Raw genomic sequence first — 17,493 nt, 5'->3', positions numbered from 1 at the left:
TGCCATAGTGAAAGTCAAACCCTACAGCAGTGACAAGTTTGGTTGGATGTGCTTGCTAATTGGAAACTCTCGGATTGCCTCTGTGCTCTTAGGTAGGCTGCACATCATGGGCTGGAACTGTTTGTGCCATGTGAATAGTCGAGTGGCGAGTCAATTGGTCTGCTCAAAACACTTCCAGACAAGTGGCGTTTCCTGACTCAAGAGGTGATTAGATTAAAGAAAGAAACTTATAACATTGCCAAAGAGAATGGTAAACCTGAGAATTGGGAGAATTTTTGGATTAACCAAAGAATAACAAAGAATTTGTTAAAGAAATTAGAATGAGAGAATGAATGAACAAGTGGTACAAGACAGATTGTAAAAGCACATTTGCACTCACAAAAAACATTTGATAAAGTGCTACATGGAAGACCATCCCACAAAATTAAGACTCACGAGATTGAGTATAATATTAGTATGGATTCAGGATTGGCTAATGGACAGAAGAGAGAGTAGGAATAAAGAGGTGATTTTCGGGTTGCAGACAATAACTAGTGCGATGCCGTGAAGATCAGAGCTTGAATCCCAGTCACTTATAATCTATATCAATGACTTGAATGAAGGGATCCAGCATAATGTATCCACATTTGATAAAGATAAAAGGTAACAAAGTAAGCTGTGAGGAAATGGGGAAAAAAGTTTGCATTTATCACCTTTCATAATCACAGCTATCCCAAAGCATTTTACAGCCAATGAAGTACTTTTGGAATGTAATCACTGTTGTAATGTAAGAGGATAGAAAGACAATAAGAACATAAGAACATAAGAAATAGGAGCAGGAGTAGGCCATCCAGCCCTTCGAGCCTGCCCCGCCATTCAATAAGATCACGGCTGATCTGTCGTGTCTCAGTTCCACATTCCCGCCCTCTCCCCATAACCCTTAATCCCCTCTCTTATCAAAAACCCATCAACCCGCGTCTTAAAAATATTTAGCGAGGCAGCCTCCACCACCTCAACGGGCAGAGAATTCCAGAGATTCACCACCCTTTGAGTGAAGAAGTTCCTCCTCAACTCTGTTCTAAACCGCCCCCCCTTTATCTTGAGGCTGTGCCCCCTTGTCCTACTGTCCTTTCTGAGCGGGAAGATTCTCTCCACCTCTATCCTATCCATCCCATTCATCATCTTATACGTCTCAATGAGATCTCCCCTCATTCTTCTAAACTTCAACGAGTACAAGTCTAGTTTATTCAGCCTCTCCTCATAGCTCAACCCCCTCAACTCCGGTATCAGCCTAGTAAACCTCCTCTGCAGTCCCTCCAAGGCCAAAATATCCTTGCGTAAGTATGGCGACCAAAACTGCACACAGTACTCCAGCTGCGGCCTCACCAATGCCCTATACAGCCGCAGCAAGACCTCCCTACTTTTATATTCAATCCCCCTCGCTATGAAGGCCAGCATCCCATTCGCCTTCCTGACCACCTGCTGCACCTGCAGGCTGGGTTTTTGCGACTCATGCACAAGGACCCTGAGGTCCCTCTGCACCGTCGCCTGCTGCAGTTTTTCGCCCCATAAGTAATAGTCCTTCCTACCATTATTCCTACCAAAGTGGACCACCTCGCACTTGCCAACATTAAATTCCATTTGATATAGACAGACCGAGCGGGCAAGAACAAGGAAGTTGGAATATAATGTGCAGAAAGTGAAGTGATTCATTTTGTTTGGAAAATAGAAAAACAATTTTTTTTGAAAAAGTTAAGAGACAAGGAAAATTTGGTATTTTGGGCATCTAGGCACCCTTGTACAGCAGTCATGAAAAGATAACATGCAGGTACATCAAGAAAAATATATATCAGCCTTTATCACAAAGGGATTAGAGTGATAGACTTATGCTGCAATTGCACAGGGCTTTATTGAAACCACACCTGGCATAGTGTGCACAGTTTTAGTCTCCTTACCTAAGGAATGATATATTTGGCTTCTAGGGGGAGCAACAAAATGTTCATTCAAAAGCTTAAAGGTCCTGCCTACCTCCTATTTCTTATATTGCCCACCAGTGTCATTAATCAAGGACGAATAGCAGACCTCATATCAGAAGATTTAGTTCCGGCTAAAGATTCAAATACTGGATGAATTGAGTTTTACAATTTTGCAAGTACAACATTGGACCTGGAAAATGTCCAAAGAGACAAAAACATTTCACACATGCCTAGCAGTCCTCATAAAATGCAACCCTTTTTCCAGGGTTTCTACAGCTTTCCACTAAAAGTTATAATTGGGTGAGCAGGAAACTCTGCGGGAATATTGTCCCTACAATATACGACAGCACAAGTGTTCAGGTCATGAAAGACCTAATGAATCCCCCACTGTCAACATCCTTGGTGTTACCATTGACCAGAAACTCAACTAGATTCACCACATAAACACAGTGGCTACAAAAGCAGGTCAGAAGCTAGGAATACAGTGGCAAGTAACTCACTTCCTGACTCCCCAAAGCCTATCCACCATCTACAAGGCACAAGTCAGGACTGTGATGGAATACTCCCCACTTGCCTGGATGGTGCAGCTCCAACAACACTCAAGAAGCTTGACACTATCTAGCCCACTTGATTGGCACCACATCTACAAACATCACTCCCTCCACCACTGATGCTCAATAGCAGCAGTGTGCATTATCTATAAGATACACTGCAGCAATTCACCAAAGATTATTAGACAGCACCTTACGAACCCACGACCAGTTCCATCTGGAAGGACAAGGGCAACAACTACACGGTGAACACCACCACCTACAAAGTTTTCCTCCAAGCCACTCACCATGCTGACTTGGAAATATATCTCCATTCCTTCACAGTTGCTGGGTCAAAATCCTGGATTCCCTCCCTAACAGCATTGTAAGTCAACCACAAACATGGACTGCAGTGATTCAAGATAACGTATCCATACCATGTATACATCACCACCACCTTGTCAAGGGCAACAAGGATATGCAATAAATGCTGGCCAGCCAGCAACACCCATGGCTCATAATTGAATTTTTAAAAAACTTACGCCAAAAACCTCCATCCTCATTTGCTGCTGGGATTCACTGGTGCCACTAGAAGTGAATGGAGTTTTGGCTGGAACACCAAATTCTCTGTTCTCACTTGCAGTGGGATGGGCACAGAAAAGATTGGAGAATCCCGCCTTTAGTCTACTTACTGAATCAGTCATGCTGGTCGGAGTGGAAGACCAAAATGTCTTCATGTGGAGTGTGATTTCAGCAGAGTATAAATGGCTCATACTTTGGGAGTGATAATCAAGGGAGAGATTTAACTGTAGTTCGTATGGGGCTGGTAGGAAATTAATTACAGATATATTTACTTATTAAACAACAATGCACAAGAGAAACACTTATTAACTGCACTGCATTAAATACAAATATTTATTGATCCATCTGATATGCAGGAGATAAAAATATATCCATTTCCCTATGTGCAGTGATAAAAAGCACATTTACGCACTTGAAAAATATTGGTGAAATTGACAAATTAGCTGAGATAAGCAGGTTTGAAGAAAGTGTGACTCAAGGAGATTGTTTGAGCTCATGATTTCATAACTGAGATGACAAAAAGACAATGTGACAGATCAGGGAGCAAGTGAGGATTTTGGATCAAGTGTTTCAGACGGCAGTCAACTAACTGAATGGTAGGAAACAGACAATGGTAGAGGAAGGACAGATGATTAATGATAGCTCAGGGAAAGCAACGAAGGATGCACAGAGAAAATTATTCTCTCTGGCAAGTTTAAAGCACTGGCCTGCGAAAGGGAAGATTATTTTCATGAAGATGAAAGAGAGGTAATTTAAACTAAATGTTATAATTCTAAAGGAGCTGCCAAAAAAAGGAAGCTGTACAGAACTCTTGAAAGGTGGCTGGGCAAGTCAATAGCCAGTGAAAGCAGATTTAATTGGCAAAAAAAACCAGCAAGCAAATTAATTTTTTTAAATCATAGCAAGTTGTTATGACCTGGAATGCAGTGCCTGGAAGATTGACTTTCAAAAGGAATTAAAATCATAGAAATGTTCATAGAATCCCTACAGTACAGAAAGAGGCCCTTCGGCCCATCGAGTCTGCACCAACCACAATCCCATCCAGGCTCTACCCCCATATCCCTACATATTTTACCCACTAATCCCTCTAACATAAGCATCGCAGGACACTAAGGGGCAATTTTAGCATGGCCAATCAACCTAACCCGCACATCTTTGGGCTCTGGGAGGAAACCAGAGCACCCAGAGGAAACCCATGCAGACATAAAGAGAATGTGCAAACTCCACACAGACAGTGACCCAAGCCAGGAATCGAACCCAGATCCCTGGAGCTGTGAAGCAGCACTGCTAACACTGTGCTACCGTGCCGCCCCAAATTGGGAGTAAAACCTGAAGGGTAGAAATTTCAAGGTTCTGGAAGAATAATAGTTCAAGGTGACACTGCTGCCTCACAGAACCAAGGATCAAAGTTTGATTTCTGGTTTGTGTCACTGTCTGTGTGGAGTTTGCACATTCTCCCCACGTCTGCGTGAGTTTCCTCCGGATGTTCTGGTTTCTTCCCACAGTCCAAAGATGTGTGGGTTAGGTTGATTGGCTGTGCTAAATTAACTCTAGTGTCAGGGAGATTAGTGGCGTAAATATGAGGGGTTATGGGAATAGGGCCTGGAACGGTGGTCAGTGCAGTCTCGATGGGCAAACGGCCTCCTTCTGCATTGTTTCACAGAATCCCTGCACTTTCTCAAAGGCAATAAACGCTAATCAAATCAGCAACACCCACATCCTCTGACCAAATAAAATGCAGTTTTCGAAACCAAACTCAGAGTTAAATATGATGGTGTGCTGTAAAGACACTGGTTCAGCCTTAAGCAGTGGCCAAGAGGTTTGCAGTCAGTGGAAACTGAAGACAATGACTACTGTCTTCCTAATTTTTAACGAGGTAAGTCAGAAACCTAACTGTGGAAGACATCACAACTTGGCCGAGTAATGGTACCATCTGCAATCCAAATCATGTACCATAAAACATAAACTGCCACACCAACCAGGCTGTATCCCATAACCTCTCATATTTACACCACTAATCTCCCTGACATTAAGGCTAAATTAGCACGGCCAATCAACCTAGCCCACACATCTTTAGACTGTGGGAGGAAACCGGAGCACCAGAGGAAACCCATGCAGACACAGGGAGAATGTGCAAACTCCACACAGACAGTAACTCAAGTCGGAAATCAAGGGTCACTTAAAACTAAGCGGAAACCATTGCAGGTTTCCTCTCTCTAGCTCAGTGGTGCTGAGGCCAATTACAAGACCCTAAATGAGATCAGATAACTCTGTACAGATTTGTACTGAAAAGCAGGAAGTTTTGTTCTGCAGAGTTTAGTATTATTTTGCCACATTCCTCTCCACCTTGCTCAAAATTATCCCAACCAAAACGTGAAAGTATCTTTTGTTTCAAGTGCTGACTGACCTTTTGAACATTTTAATTCCACACTCCTAGTATTTGCAGTTGTTCCAATACTGTGCTTCTATTGTTGTTACACAATTCAGCAAAGGATACATTGATCCAACTTAATCATGCCAATCGTACATAGGTGAACTAGAAGCATTGTCAATCTTGATCTAGAGAGTGTCTCTCTTTTAAACAACCCATCTGATCTCACGCAATGCCTTTAAATACTCAGTCACAACGCGCACTCCTACATTCCATGCCTTTGAATCTAGATCTATATGCAGGAAGGAACATGGTATGAGGACCAGTCTTGTCTTCCTGTTTAAAACATCCCCTGATTTCATCTGCAACTATGGAAACGCGACAACGATTCAAGCGCGGGTGCAACCAATCCGACTAAAAATAAAGAAAAGTAAATGCAACCCAAGTATTATTGCAGTTCAGGTTTTTTTTGGAGGGGGGCGGGGGGGGAAGATACATTCATGAAAACAGATACAAACCTGATACATTCACAGCGCGGGCCAGGGAGCATGCGCACAGCCAGCTCGGGGCAGCGCGAGCAGCCAGTGTGTGTGTGCACGCGCTGCATGGACAATTGAAGCTGTACAGAGAAAGCAGCCACAGCTGGACAGAGATCACCAACTGTGTATTGTATAGTCGCACACAAAAAAAAATGTAATTGTAATGTTAACATTACCGATCAACAAATTGCCAGCCAGCCCCGCTCACCAGCCACAATTCCTCGCGCGGGTGCTGCAAATAATTGTGTCCGACTCGTTTTAAAACATGGTTCCCAGGCATCCACACAGCGCCTATAATTTTCTTAAAAAGTTTCGGTCCTGTAATGATCTTTCATTTCCTGTTTTGGGGTAAGCACACAGTTCTTTAATCTACCATTGTAAGCCAACAGTCATTAAAAGGGCCAGAGTATATAGGTTGTCATTTATTTCGAGGAATGTTCAAAGTTTTATAAGTTCAGTGAAAACATGCAGAACTTCAGTCTGATTTCAGCTGGAGTGATGAGTTCTGTTTTGTGTACCAATCCTCAGGAAGGCTATATTGCCCATTGAGAGGGAGGTGGGACATAATACGTTCACTAGATTGATACCAGGGCATGAAGGGTTAAATTGAGAGAGCAAATGAGATAAACTTGCTTTATAATTCTCTTCAGTTTAGAAGAGTGAAGGCTGATATTGAGATCCTTAAAATTATAATGTTATTTAGTAGGATAGACACAGAAATTAATTACTCGGGTGGAGGAACCAAAATAAGAAGGCAAAATAAAAATGGTTGCTGGATTATTTAGGGGTGAAATCTGGAAGCATTTTTTCACACCAAGGTAGCAGAAGTCACAAACTCCTGTCCTCAAAAGGTGGTGAATGCTGAGCCATTTGATATTTCCATGACTGAGATTACATCAGAGCTCCAGATAAACATTCCTTGAAAATCTGCCACCACCCTTCGGTACTTTTCCCCAAGAATACCTCCTTCCAATTTACTCGTCTAATTTCCTGCCTGATGGCTTCATATTTCCCCTTACTCCAGATAAACACTTTCCTAGCCTGCCTGATCCTATCTCTTTCCAATGCTATCGTGAAGGAGATAGAATTATGATCGCTATCCCCAAGATGCTCTCCCACTGAGGGATCCAACACCTGTCCTGGTTCTTTAGCCAGTACCAGATCAAGTACAGCCTCTCCTCTCACAGGCTTAACCACATGCTGTGTCAGGAAACCCTCCTGAACACACCTAACAAACTCCTCCCCATCCAAACCCCTTAACCCTAGGGATATTCCAATCGATGTTTGGAAAATTAAAGTCTCCCATCACGACAACTCTGTTATTACTACATCTCTCCAGAATCTGTTTCCCTATCCGCACCTCAACATTCCTGTTACTATTGGGTGGCCTATAGAAAACACCCAGCAAAGTTACCGACCCCTTCCTGTTCCTAACTTCCACCCACAGAGACTCTGTAGACAATCTCTCCACGGCGTCCACCTTCTCTACAGCCGTGACACTATCCCTAATCAACAGTGCAATTCCGCCCCGCTGTTTTGCCTCCCTCCCTGTCCTTCCTGAAACATCTGAATCCCGGCAATTGAAGTACCCAGTCCTGTCCCTGAGACATCCAAGTCTCTGTAATGGCCACCACGTCACATTCCCAAGCAGCAATCCACGCTGTAAACTCATCCACTTTATTCACTACACTCCTGGCATTAAAATATTCACATCTCAGAAGCTAATCTTGAGTCGGTTGGTACATGTTCTTAGACTTTCGTATCTTTTTCCTGATTGAAGAACGTGGAAGGGAGTATGCATGGGGTCCTTGATTTTGCTGGCTGCTTTCCCAAGGCAGTGAGAAGTACAGACGGAGTCAGTGGATGGGAGGCTGGTGCATTGTTTAACTGGGTGCTAATGAAGGTCAACAAACATAGGCGTGCATGGTGAAAAGGACTGAGTGCAAGTTAGGATAAAATCAGCAGAGTTTTGAACGAGGTTAAGGAGACAGGTGAAGAGTTGGTTGGAATAATCAACACTAGAAACAACAGATAGTCAGAAGCTTTTTCCCCGGGGGACAAATGAATTACTAGGGGGTATAGGTTTAAGTTGAAAGGGACAAGGTGTAAAGGAGATGTAGGAAGCAAGTTTTCTTTTTGCAGAGAGTGGTGGGTGGCTCGAACTTGCTATTGGGACAGTTGTGGAAGCAGATACGATAGTGACTTTTAAGGGGTGTCTGGACAAATACATGAATAGGATGAGAATAGAGGGATATGGCCTCTGGAAGAGGGGTTTCAGTTCAGTTGGACAGCGGTCGGTGCAGGGTTGGAGGGCCAAAGGACCTGTTCCTGTGCTGTAATTTTCTTTGTTCTTTTATGGATGAGTGTCACAGCAATAGGTGAGCTGAGGCAAGGGTAGAGTCAAGTGATATTAGGAAAGTTGACAGTCTAAAAAACTTCAGAAGTTCATTCGGAAATTTGGTAACCAGTAGTAAACTTGTTATGGAAATCATTTGGAGAGGGTTGGATTTGTATGTGTGAAATGAATTACTCAGCAACAATTTCCTAACTTGATTCTCCAAAACTGCTTTTAAACTTTTTTTTCATAAACTTCTCTGTGTATCTAACAATAGTATTTCAGTCAAAATAAATCCACATGACTCATATTTAATTAAAAATGTCTAAAACCAATTATCAGACTTTTTTTTCCCTAAAATCGCTACAACTCTCCTGTATCCTGGTGCCACAATCCTAAATTGAAATGAATATTCAACAACCATTCATATTTTCACACACATCAAAAAATAATATTTCCTGCTTCTTTAGCAGTCCCTCAGGATCAAGTACGACTTGCTTCCACTTCACAGAGTTGGGTTCTGCGGTGGCTGAATAGTCAAATCCTGGAGCCACAGACTCTACTTAGGCTTGGCAGGTGGTGTTTGAAGAGGGGGGATGGGACGCGCTGGATTCTGTGCTCTTTTTATGCTTGGTATCTGCATCCTCTAATTGGTGATGCTCAAGGTGATTAGCGTCTTTGCAAATGCTTCTTCTCCAGTACATGTATTCTGAGGCAAGCGATTCCCATGAGGTTGTTGCATTTAGGGAGGCTTTCACAGTGTCCTTGTAGCATTTCCTCTGCCCTCCTAGTAATGACTTGCCATTGCAGAGCACAGAATAGAGCAGTTGTTTCAGGAGTCTTGCATCAGGTATGTGGACAATGTGGCCTGTCCATTGCAGCTGGCCAAGTGTGACCTGTGCCTTAGTATTGGTGATGTTGGCCTGAGAGAGGATACGCACATTGGTATGCCTTTCCTGACAGTGGATTTGCAGGATTTTGCAGAGGCAACGTTGGTGATACCTTTCCAGGGATTTGACATGTCTACTGTACACTGTCCATGTTTCTGATGCATGCAGAAGGGCAGGGACCATGGCTGCTCTGTAGACCATGAGCCAACTGCTGGATTTGCGATCCTGATCTTCAAACACCTTGTTCCTCAGGCATCTGAAGACTGCACTGGTGCATTGAAGTCGATGTTGGGTTCCATCATTGATGTCTGCCTGCGCTGAGAGGAGGCTGCTGTGGTATGGGAAATGATCCACATTGTCCAGGGGCTCACCACAGATCTTGATGGTCGGGGTAGTTCTGTGTGGCAGCAGTGGGCTGGTAGAGAATCTTTATTTTCTGGATGTTTAACATGAGGCCCATACTCTGATATGCCTTGGTGAACGCATTGACAGTGGTTTGTATCTTGGCCTCTGAGTGTCGTCTGCATACCGCAGCTTGATGACAGAAGTTGGTGTTGTCTTGGTTCTGGCCTTCAAAGAGTTAAGAACTCTCAAATGCTGGATTTTTCATGATGGTCCCAAGTTGTATGCCCAGATTTTATTCATAAACTTTGCAATACTAACTGCCTGTAGTAGCTATCCACAGGAAACCAGTTTCAGAATTCAATCATTTAATCATACACTTGTCAATTGCTCCCAATAATTTCAAAACCAGTACTTGCCAAACAAGTTATCAATTGATAACTTTCAAGATCATGTAGCCAGCAGCAAACCTGAACACATTCACACATGTTTGACTGAAAACAAATATCAGTCTTTTCAAATGAATGCTGAAGAAGCTGTTCCATTCCTTTCTCACTGTGATTTCAATTTTTCAATGGAACCTTTAACTTTTCTCTTTGCTCACCCTGCACTTCAAGTATCCAATTAAGCCAGAGATTTTTTTTTAAATACATCTCTTTCACAACATGTGTGTTTCGGAAAACTTGTTATTAACTCGGCTGATCTGAAATTTCCTTGTGTAAAATCCATTTGTTTTAATCCTCATTGGCAGTATCAGCCATGACTTCACGTGACCCACTGCGTTCCAACACAATTTTATCTATATCCAGACTAATCCATTTCCCATTTGGAATTTTCCAATATGTAACCACACCTTGGTTACATCATTTGTGGTTCTCTCTGCAAAGATGTGAGCAGCATGGCACAACAGATCCACCCTTTCCCAACAGAGAACTTTTTATTTGTCATTGTTATAAACAATTCTCCACCCTCCATAACAAACAGGAGATCCCCAACACTTTTAATCATATAGAAATATTTCTGGATTTCCTTTTTTTCCATATGACTCCACACTCACTTTATTCATCTTTGCAGCAACATTGAGTCAGATTGCCTTGAGCATTTTTCTACATTAAAAGTCCTGTATAAATTGCATGTTGTTGTTAATGTTTATAAAAGAATTAAGAAGCCCGTGATTGCTTCTACTTTGAACATTGGAATTTTCTGATTTAGTAGTGTTTATTTCCTTTAATCTTTACCTGCTGTACATATAATTAAACAGCATGACTCAATCTGTGTTGCAACATTTTTGTCAACTTCAAATAAACTTTCCGAAGACGCTATCTCTTGTCTTATTCAAAATTCACTTCTTTTGCTGGTTTCCACTGTCTTTGTCTCTCTTGGTCTCAGACCTTTGCTGTTCTATGGCATGAGTTAGCATAAGCACCTTTGCTGATCCTGTTCTTTGTACTTAATATTTTCCTTGTCACAGAACCAGACTTCATTTGAATCCTTTACATTTTGAGGGGAATTGATCAGGCGCCAGTCCCGGAGAACTTCTTACCAGACACTATGCAGCAAGAAGAAGCACTACCTGTCAGGGACCTCCAACAAACCATATGAGCTTCCTTTTTTTTAATGAGGCTATAAATCTCAATACTTCTGCATTTTCGTGTCTCTGGAAATCCCCAAATTATGAGTAAAATCTTCTTTAGTTCCAAATCCATCATGAGGTTAGTCGTTCAGTCTCACTACTAGAACCTAGGATCTTTTATACCCCAGTTTTCACTATTTCCTAAATGTATCCCCAGTCAGGTTCCAATTCACAATCTCCAGCCCCCTATATATGCAGAAAACAAGTTAGAAAAATTGCAATGCTTATTTGCTGTTCTGAAGAAAGATCCCTTACCTGTCAATTCTATCTCCCTTTCTACAGATGCTGCCAGACTTGCTGAGTATTTCCAGCATTTTCTGTTTTTACATCAGATTTCAAGCATCTGCTGTATTTTGATTTTGTGTCAACTATTTGCTGTCTGACTTTCATTTCGTGAACTTTTTGTTTAAATCTTGAGTCAGAGGGAAACAAAGACTCAAAACTACAATGGAAACTATTAGAAAACAGTGATGATGATTTCAAAAGAACAGACACTTGGCAGATGACATTTAATACAGTGAAGTGTGAAGTTTTGCTTTTTGGAAGGGCAAATTAGGAGAGGCAGCATAAACCAAATTATGAAAGTATAAAGGGTGCAAGCAGAATCTGAGGATACATTCACATTTTTATGATAATAGTGGGACAAGTTCATAATTCTATTTAAGAAAAATATATGGCATCCTTGGCTTTATAATTAAGAGGCTTTGAGTACAAAAGCAAATAAGTTATGCTAAAACTGTATGTGTACAATGAGCACCACACTTTTAGGAATTATGTCAAGATTTGGGGAGAGTATATGCAAGGTTCACCAGAATGGGACAAGGGATGAGAAAATTTGGTTATAAAAACTGGAGAAGCTGGGATTGATCTCCTTAAAGAATGGTCAGAGGAAATTCAATAAATGTATGATGGGTTTTGATAGAGTACATAAGGAGAAACTATTTTCATTGACTGGAAGGTTTGTAACCAGGAGACAGTGTGTTAAGATCATTGGCAAAAACCCAAAGGAAGATGAAAATGCAACAGAGAATTTGGATAGATGCTTTAAAAAGAAAATAAATAGCAAACAAAAAGGGAAGTGAGATTAATTAGACAGTTATTTCATTCAGAAAAGCTTCCTCTTGCTGTATGATTGATTTTTAGACAAAGAAATGAAACAAAAAAACACTTTGCACACATACGGTGTTTCCATGTAGTAAAATATCCAAAGATGTTTCACAAAGCAATTATCAAACAAAATTTGACACCAAGCCACATAATAGAATAAGTGACAATAAAGGATTTGTCAAGGAGCTGGGTTTTAAAGAGCATTTTAAAAGAGGAGAGGGGAATTTTGGAGAGGTTTAGGGATGGAAATTCTGTTTGGGGCCCACATTAAAGTGTGGCCACCAATGGCTGTGCAAAGAAAATTAGGAATGCACATGAAGCCAGAATTGGCAGAGATCATGAAGGTTTAGGACTGGAGGAGATTATGCTTCGATCACAAGGGATAAGGTGGAGAGAGATTTGAAAAGAAAGATCAGAGTTTTAAAATTGAGGTATTGTTTGGTCGCAAATCATTGTGAGTCAGCAAGCAGGGAGGCAAGGGTGAATGGAGTTTCAGAATGCAACCAGTAAAATTATGAAATCTATGAAGCTTATATGGTGAGAGTCTGGCAGGTAGAACATGATTACTACATTACAGGAAGGATGTAATTGCTCTGAAGAGTGTGGAGGAGGTTTACAAGAATGTTGCCAAAGCTAGAAAGCATAGCTATAAGATGAGGTTGGATAGGTTGGGGTTATTTTCCTTGGAACAAAGAAGGCTGAGGGGTGACTTGTAAAAATTATGAAGGGAAGAGACAGAGTGGGCAGGATAAATTTTTTTCCCTTGGTAGTGAATGCTTGAGATATGGATTCAAGATAAGTGGTAGTAGGTGTAGAGGGAACATATGAAGAAAACCTTTTTTATATATAGGGTGGTGGACGTCTGTAATTCTCTGCCTGAGTTGGTGGGCAGGCAGTGGGGGGGGGGGAGGGGGAGCAGAGATGCTAAACTCTTTCCAAAAAAAACTTGGATCTGCACCTTAAGTGCTGTAAATGACTACAATGGGCCTGGTGCAGGGAGGTGGGATTAGAAACCTGGGATTCCTCTGGCTGGCATGGACAAGGTAGGCTGAATGGCCTCCTTCTGTGCTACAACTTTCCTCTGGTTCTAAGTCTCAAGGTAACAAAAGCAAGGGACAGCAAGACCACTGAAAAGTGGAGGATAATCGTTTGTTGATATTTCATAAAATAACATTCATTTCCAAACATAGGACAAATAACAAACACTGAAAATGCTGGAAAATCTCAGCAGGTCTGATAACATCTGTGGGGAAAGAATAGAGCTAATATTTTGAACCTTCGTCAGTGCTGAAAGGACAAACAAAATAGCAGTTGAGACTTGATGGGCCGATTGGCCACCTTCTGTACTATAGGAATTGTACATTGTTTTGTTATTCATTCGAAAAGTAGGAGTCATAGGCAGAAATTCTTTGTGACTAAGAAGGAGCTCTGATCTGTTTATTTAGGTCGGTTATTTTATTGATAATTAGCGGTGCCTAGTTTCAATTTGAGTTATTTATTGAACCACCAAGGCCAATTACGGGAAGGAGTAAGAAAAGAAACCTTTAACCGATCGCTATCTGTTTTCTGACTAAGCCACAGTTCCGGCTACCGACCACAAATATCGCGTAAACTACTGGACCAACTTGCAGCTAATCACAATATTTATTTCTTGTGTGTCTTTCAAAATTATATTTTAGTTCACATTTATATACACGTGCGTGCGTGAGAGAGAAGAGAATAAACGCTTCTTCTGCGCCGAAATGCGTACATTGGTGTTTTGTGGCTGGAACACGCCATGTGGACCCCAACGGTCCAAGTCTTCAAATGAATACAATCGCAGCCCATTCGTTGTAATTTCCCAGTGATGCTGTGTGTGCGTTACTGAGGAAGCCCGGCGCCTCCCCATGCTCTACTCCACTCTAACATGTGGCACATTATTGTTTCAAAACCACTGACGTAGGCTGCCATTCATTCTCTTCCACTGAAGCCGAATCCACTGCCCTCTCTACGGAGAGGGAGAAACCGGGGGTGGAAATCCCTTCAATCGGAAATAAGACGAGAGCAGCAGCCCCCCTTAATTAAATGTCAAGTCGAACAAGTCGCAGATTCAATTGTAACAGTTAATTGGCAACCAACTGTATCGAATTGACTTTTGACAAAGCCGGTGGCAGTTTGTTTTCTAGCCCCCCCCCCCCCGGTGCTGAGGAATGGGTGTTCCTGAGTTGATGTCAGCCTTTGTTTACACCTGAAAGGCAGGGTGTGTGTTTGTGGGTTCGGGACTCGGAGTGGAGTTTGTCCTGCTGCTTTAACACAAACACCTTACTGCCCGTAGCCTCAGTGCCTTCCTCCACAATCCACTTTCTTTCAGATTGACACTTTTGTTTACCGATCCCACTCTCCCCTTCCAAAAAAATACAATGTTTTCAGATATGAGCTAATGTGTCCGACTAGCTTCCCCAAGAGAAACGACAGGGTGAGTGAGAGTGAGCGAGGCGGAATTACACACCACCGCCGGCAGCAGCATCAGCCGAAGGAAAACAAAAGCGGGGGATAAAGATGCCGAGGCGGAGGGAGAGCTTCCTTCTGCTAGAACAGGCCGTCACCGTCGACTCCAAGGAAATAGACGCTCTGGTGGCTAAAATTGGGGAGACTTTGCAGTTCCAGCGGATCCCCGGCGGCAGCAGCGGAGCAGGAGGAGACACAAAACAACAACAACAACAGCAGCAACATCACAACCAGCTGCAATATCAGCTCCAGCAGCAATATCCACAGCAACAACAACAGCAGCAACAGGAACCGCGAGTATCGGCCAAATATGGAATGTGTTGTATCGAGCGCTGGAAGGTGCCCAGCCGCAACAAGCCCTACAGCGTCCCGAGCCGCGGCCGGGAGCCGGGCAACCTGAGCAAGAACAAGCCGCTGCTGATGAGGCCGTCCCCGGAGTGCGCCCACCAGAAACTCGAGCAGCTCCTGTCCTCCGGCAACCTGATCAAAGAGGCAGTGAGGCGCCTCCACAGCCGCCACCACTATGCACACATCTACTCCGAGAAGCTGACTGTGTAAAAGCGGCGAGACATTGAGTTTGTTCAGCAGGGAGGGAGAGAGAGAGAGACACAAGAATGAAGACAAAAAGACAACTCCACTAATATCTTTAATTATATATAGGTGGCCGATTGTGTGTGTGTGTATGTGTGGGGCGGGAGGGGAATCATCGAAACATCACCACTCGGGCTACCGTGTGAAATGTAAAATCTTATTTTTTTTAAAGAGATTATTTGTCTTAACGCACTGTTGTACAATATTCTTAGGGAGGTTAATAAAACCGTAGGGATCCACTTTTGCACCAGTCCTCCGACTGCAGTTATTTTTTTCAGACAAACGAGAGAAGCAAAAACAAAAGGTAATCTTTTGGACTTTTTATTTTTTTTCTCTGAACGGGTAATGGTGAGGTTACACAACAACAACAACCATGTTTACAGCAGTGAATCAAACCGCCTGGTGCTTGTTTTCTTTTGAAGTCGGGACACCACAAGGTCGTTATCACGTCGACCTTGATTTTTTTTGTTGTTTTTTTTTGTTTCTCATTGGACTCCGTGTTTTGACTGACTGTTTCCACAAATGTTTGAATTCCCCAAACCGTTTTATCAGCGGTGAAACTGAGTAACACATGGCAGCTGAGCCGATACAAGCCCGCATTCCAACTCTTAGACCAGGAATTCCGCGAACTGTTTACAGTACATGTCGTTACCTCCACTGGCTTTTGGGACCTGGTTTCATGGAGAAGTAGGGTTAAGTTCGCTGTTATTTAATAGCCACTTAATTTTAGCTACAAATAAATAAAAATGTATACTTCGTAACGGAGGACTTTTTGTTGTTCCTGTTTTACAGGAATTGATGTGTTTGAATAAAATAATGCAGTTAAACCGCAGTTTTTATTAGTTTTCTTTTGAATGTGTTTTTTTTGCATTGGTTATCATTTGCATGGATTCGTTCAGTTAGAAAGAAACTGTGGTTTGGTGCATGATCTCACAGGGATTTAACTTCCTGATGCTTTCTGTACTAATTAGAAAATCGGTGAAAGAGTTGTGAATGTGTAGTATGTGTATCCCGACGTGTGAACCACTCTTTTTACCTATTTGTATTTGGGTCAGATCCTCAAGGCAATGTTAGCTGTGATGAACATTCGCATGAAGAGGGGTCATGTCCTGGCAAATCGAGGAAAGCCTCAGGCTTAAAAAAACTACTGGCTGTTTTAATGGACCACATGCGTCGCCTTAAATATTGAAATTTTTTTTCATTTCTTGAAGCTTTTGCTGGATGTTATGCGAGCATAATTTGACGCAAATTTGAATAGTAGAATTCATGCTGGACTGGTTGAAACATGTATGTTTTTGTTGTTGCACTCTAGGTAGATAAATCTGCAATTTAGTGTACATTAATGGATTAGGAATTTACTAAAACATTATATTACAATTCTGTTGGTGTACTTCAAACATTAAAATTCATAGAATTTTTTAACATTAATTTTCAAGCTATGTGCTGCAATTAAAGTCCAAATGATCTATTGGAAATTCCCCCCCACCCCCCAAATGTTCAAATTTCTTAGGCAGATGGGCTATATTGGCATTTTGTTTGAATCATAAACCAATGATCAGATTATCCTGAATAAGTTGTATAAATTAATAACTTGTATTGAAGAAAAATTGTGCATTTGATGAATAAGTTCCTTTTTGTTTCAAAGATTTGTCAAAAAAGCTCAAAAGAAGCATTATTGAATGTAACCATTAGTGGGGAAACAATAGTCCAATTTTACATTGCCTCCAGACTTTCTGTGGCCTTTTGTTTTGCTGTTTCAAAGGTTGAAGTAGCTTATGAGTCTGGCTCTGCCATTTCAATGCAATAGTACATATCACTACTTTTTAAACATTTGAAATTGGTAAATTTCAATTGAAACTGGTAAATTTTAATTAACGAGATATGTATGGGGAGAATGGTTTTGTCCTTTGTCCAATTCCCTGAAGTTAAACCGTCAGTATCAGGAAAAAGGAAGGAACTGAATTTGCAACGAGACCATGAAAACATAGCCGGTTCCAGGATGACCATGTAGCTATTCTTAGCTATTGAAAAACAGAAATGACTAATGGGTCGCAGGAAGACAGAAGAAAAATAGAAAGCATGTATGAGTGAAGATTAGACAAATTGGGTAAACCAGAAACAGAAAATGCTG

At 41.8% G+C, this 17,493-nt stretch overlaps 2 protein-coding genes across 5 annotated transcripts in view; one reads left to right on the top strand and one right to left on the bottom strand.

Moving 5' to 3' along the window:
- The window catches only part of LOC145346747 (putative C-mannosyltransferase DPY19L4), a 91,171-nt gene extending 84,973 nt beyond the window's left edge, over nucleotides 1–6,198 (bottom strand). For 2 of the 4 annotated variants that reach the window (XM_080194430.1, XM_080194433.1), the window contains exon 1: nucleotides 5,957–6,038. The gene's annotated coding sequence lies outside the window, so the exon portion shown is untranslated. Of the gene's footprint in view, nucleotides 1–5,474; nucleotides 5,550–5,956; nucleotides 6,039–6,153 lie in introns of those variants that run through there. The other 2 variants (XM_080194431.1, XM_080194432.1) reach the window with 2 other exon arrangements.
- An 8,274-nt stretch (nucleotides 6,199–14,472) lies between these two features.
- On the top strand, nucleotides 14,473–16,194 carry gbp (glycogen synthase kinase binding protein). Its single transcript, XM_080194965.1, has one exon. It carries the CDS (start codon nucleotides 14,823–14,825, stop codon nucleotides 15,327–15,329), a length of 507 nt encoding a protein of 168 aa, XP_080051091.1. The 5' UTR covers nucleotides 14,473–14,822; the 3' UTR covers nucleotides 15,330–16,194.
- The last annotated feature ends 1,299 nt before the right edge of the window (nucleotides 16,195–17,493 follow it).

This window comes from Carcharhinus amblyrhynchos, chromosome 8, assembly GCF_965287045.1.
Source record: "Carcharhinus amblyrhynchos chromosome 8, sCarAmb.v2.hapA, whole genome shotgun sequence".
Taxonomy (NCBI): domain Eukaryota; kingdom Metazoa; phylum Chordata; class Chondrichthyes; order Carcharhiniformes; family Carcharhinidae; genus Carcharhinus; species Carcharhinus amblyrhynchos.
This window is presented reverse-complemented; position numbering and strand designations above follow the sequence as displayed.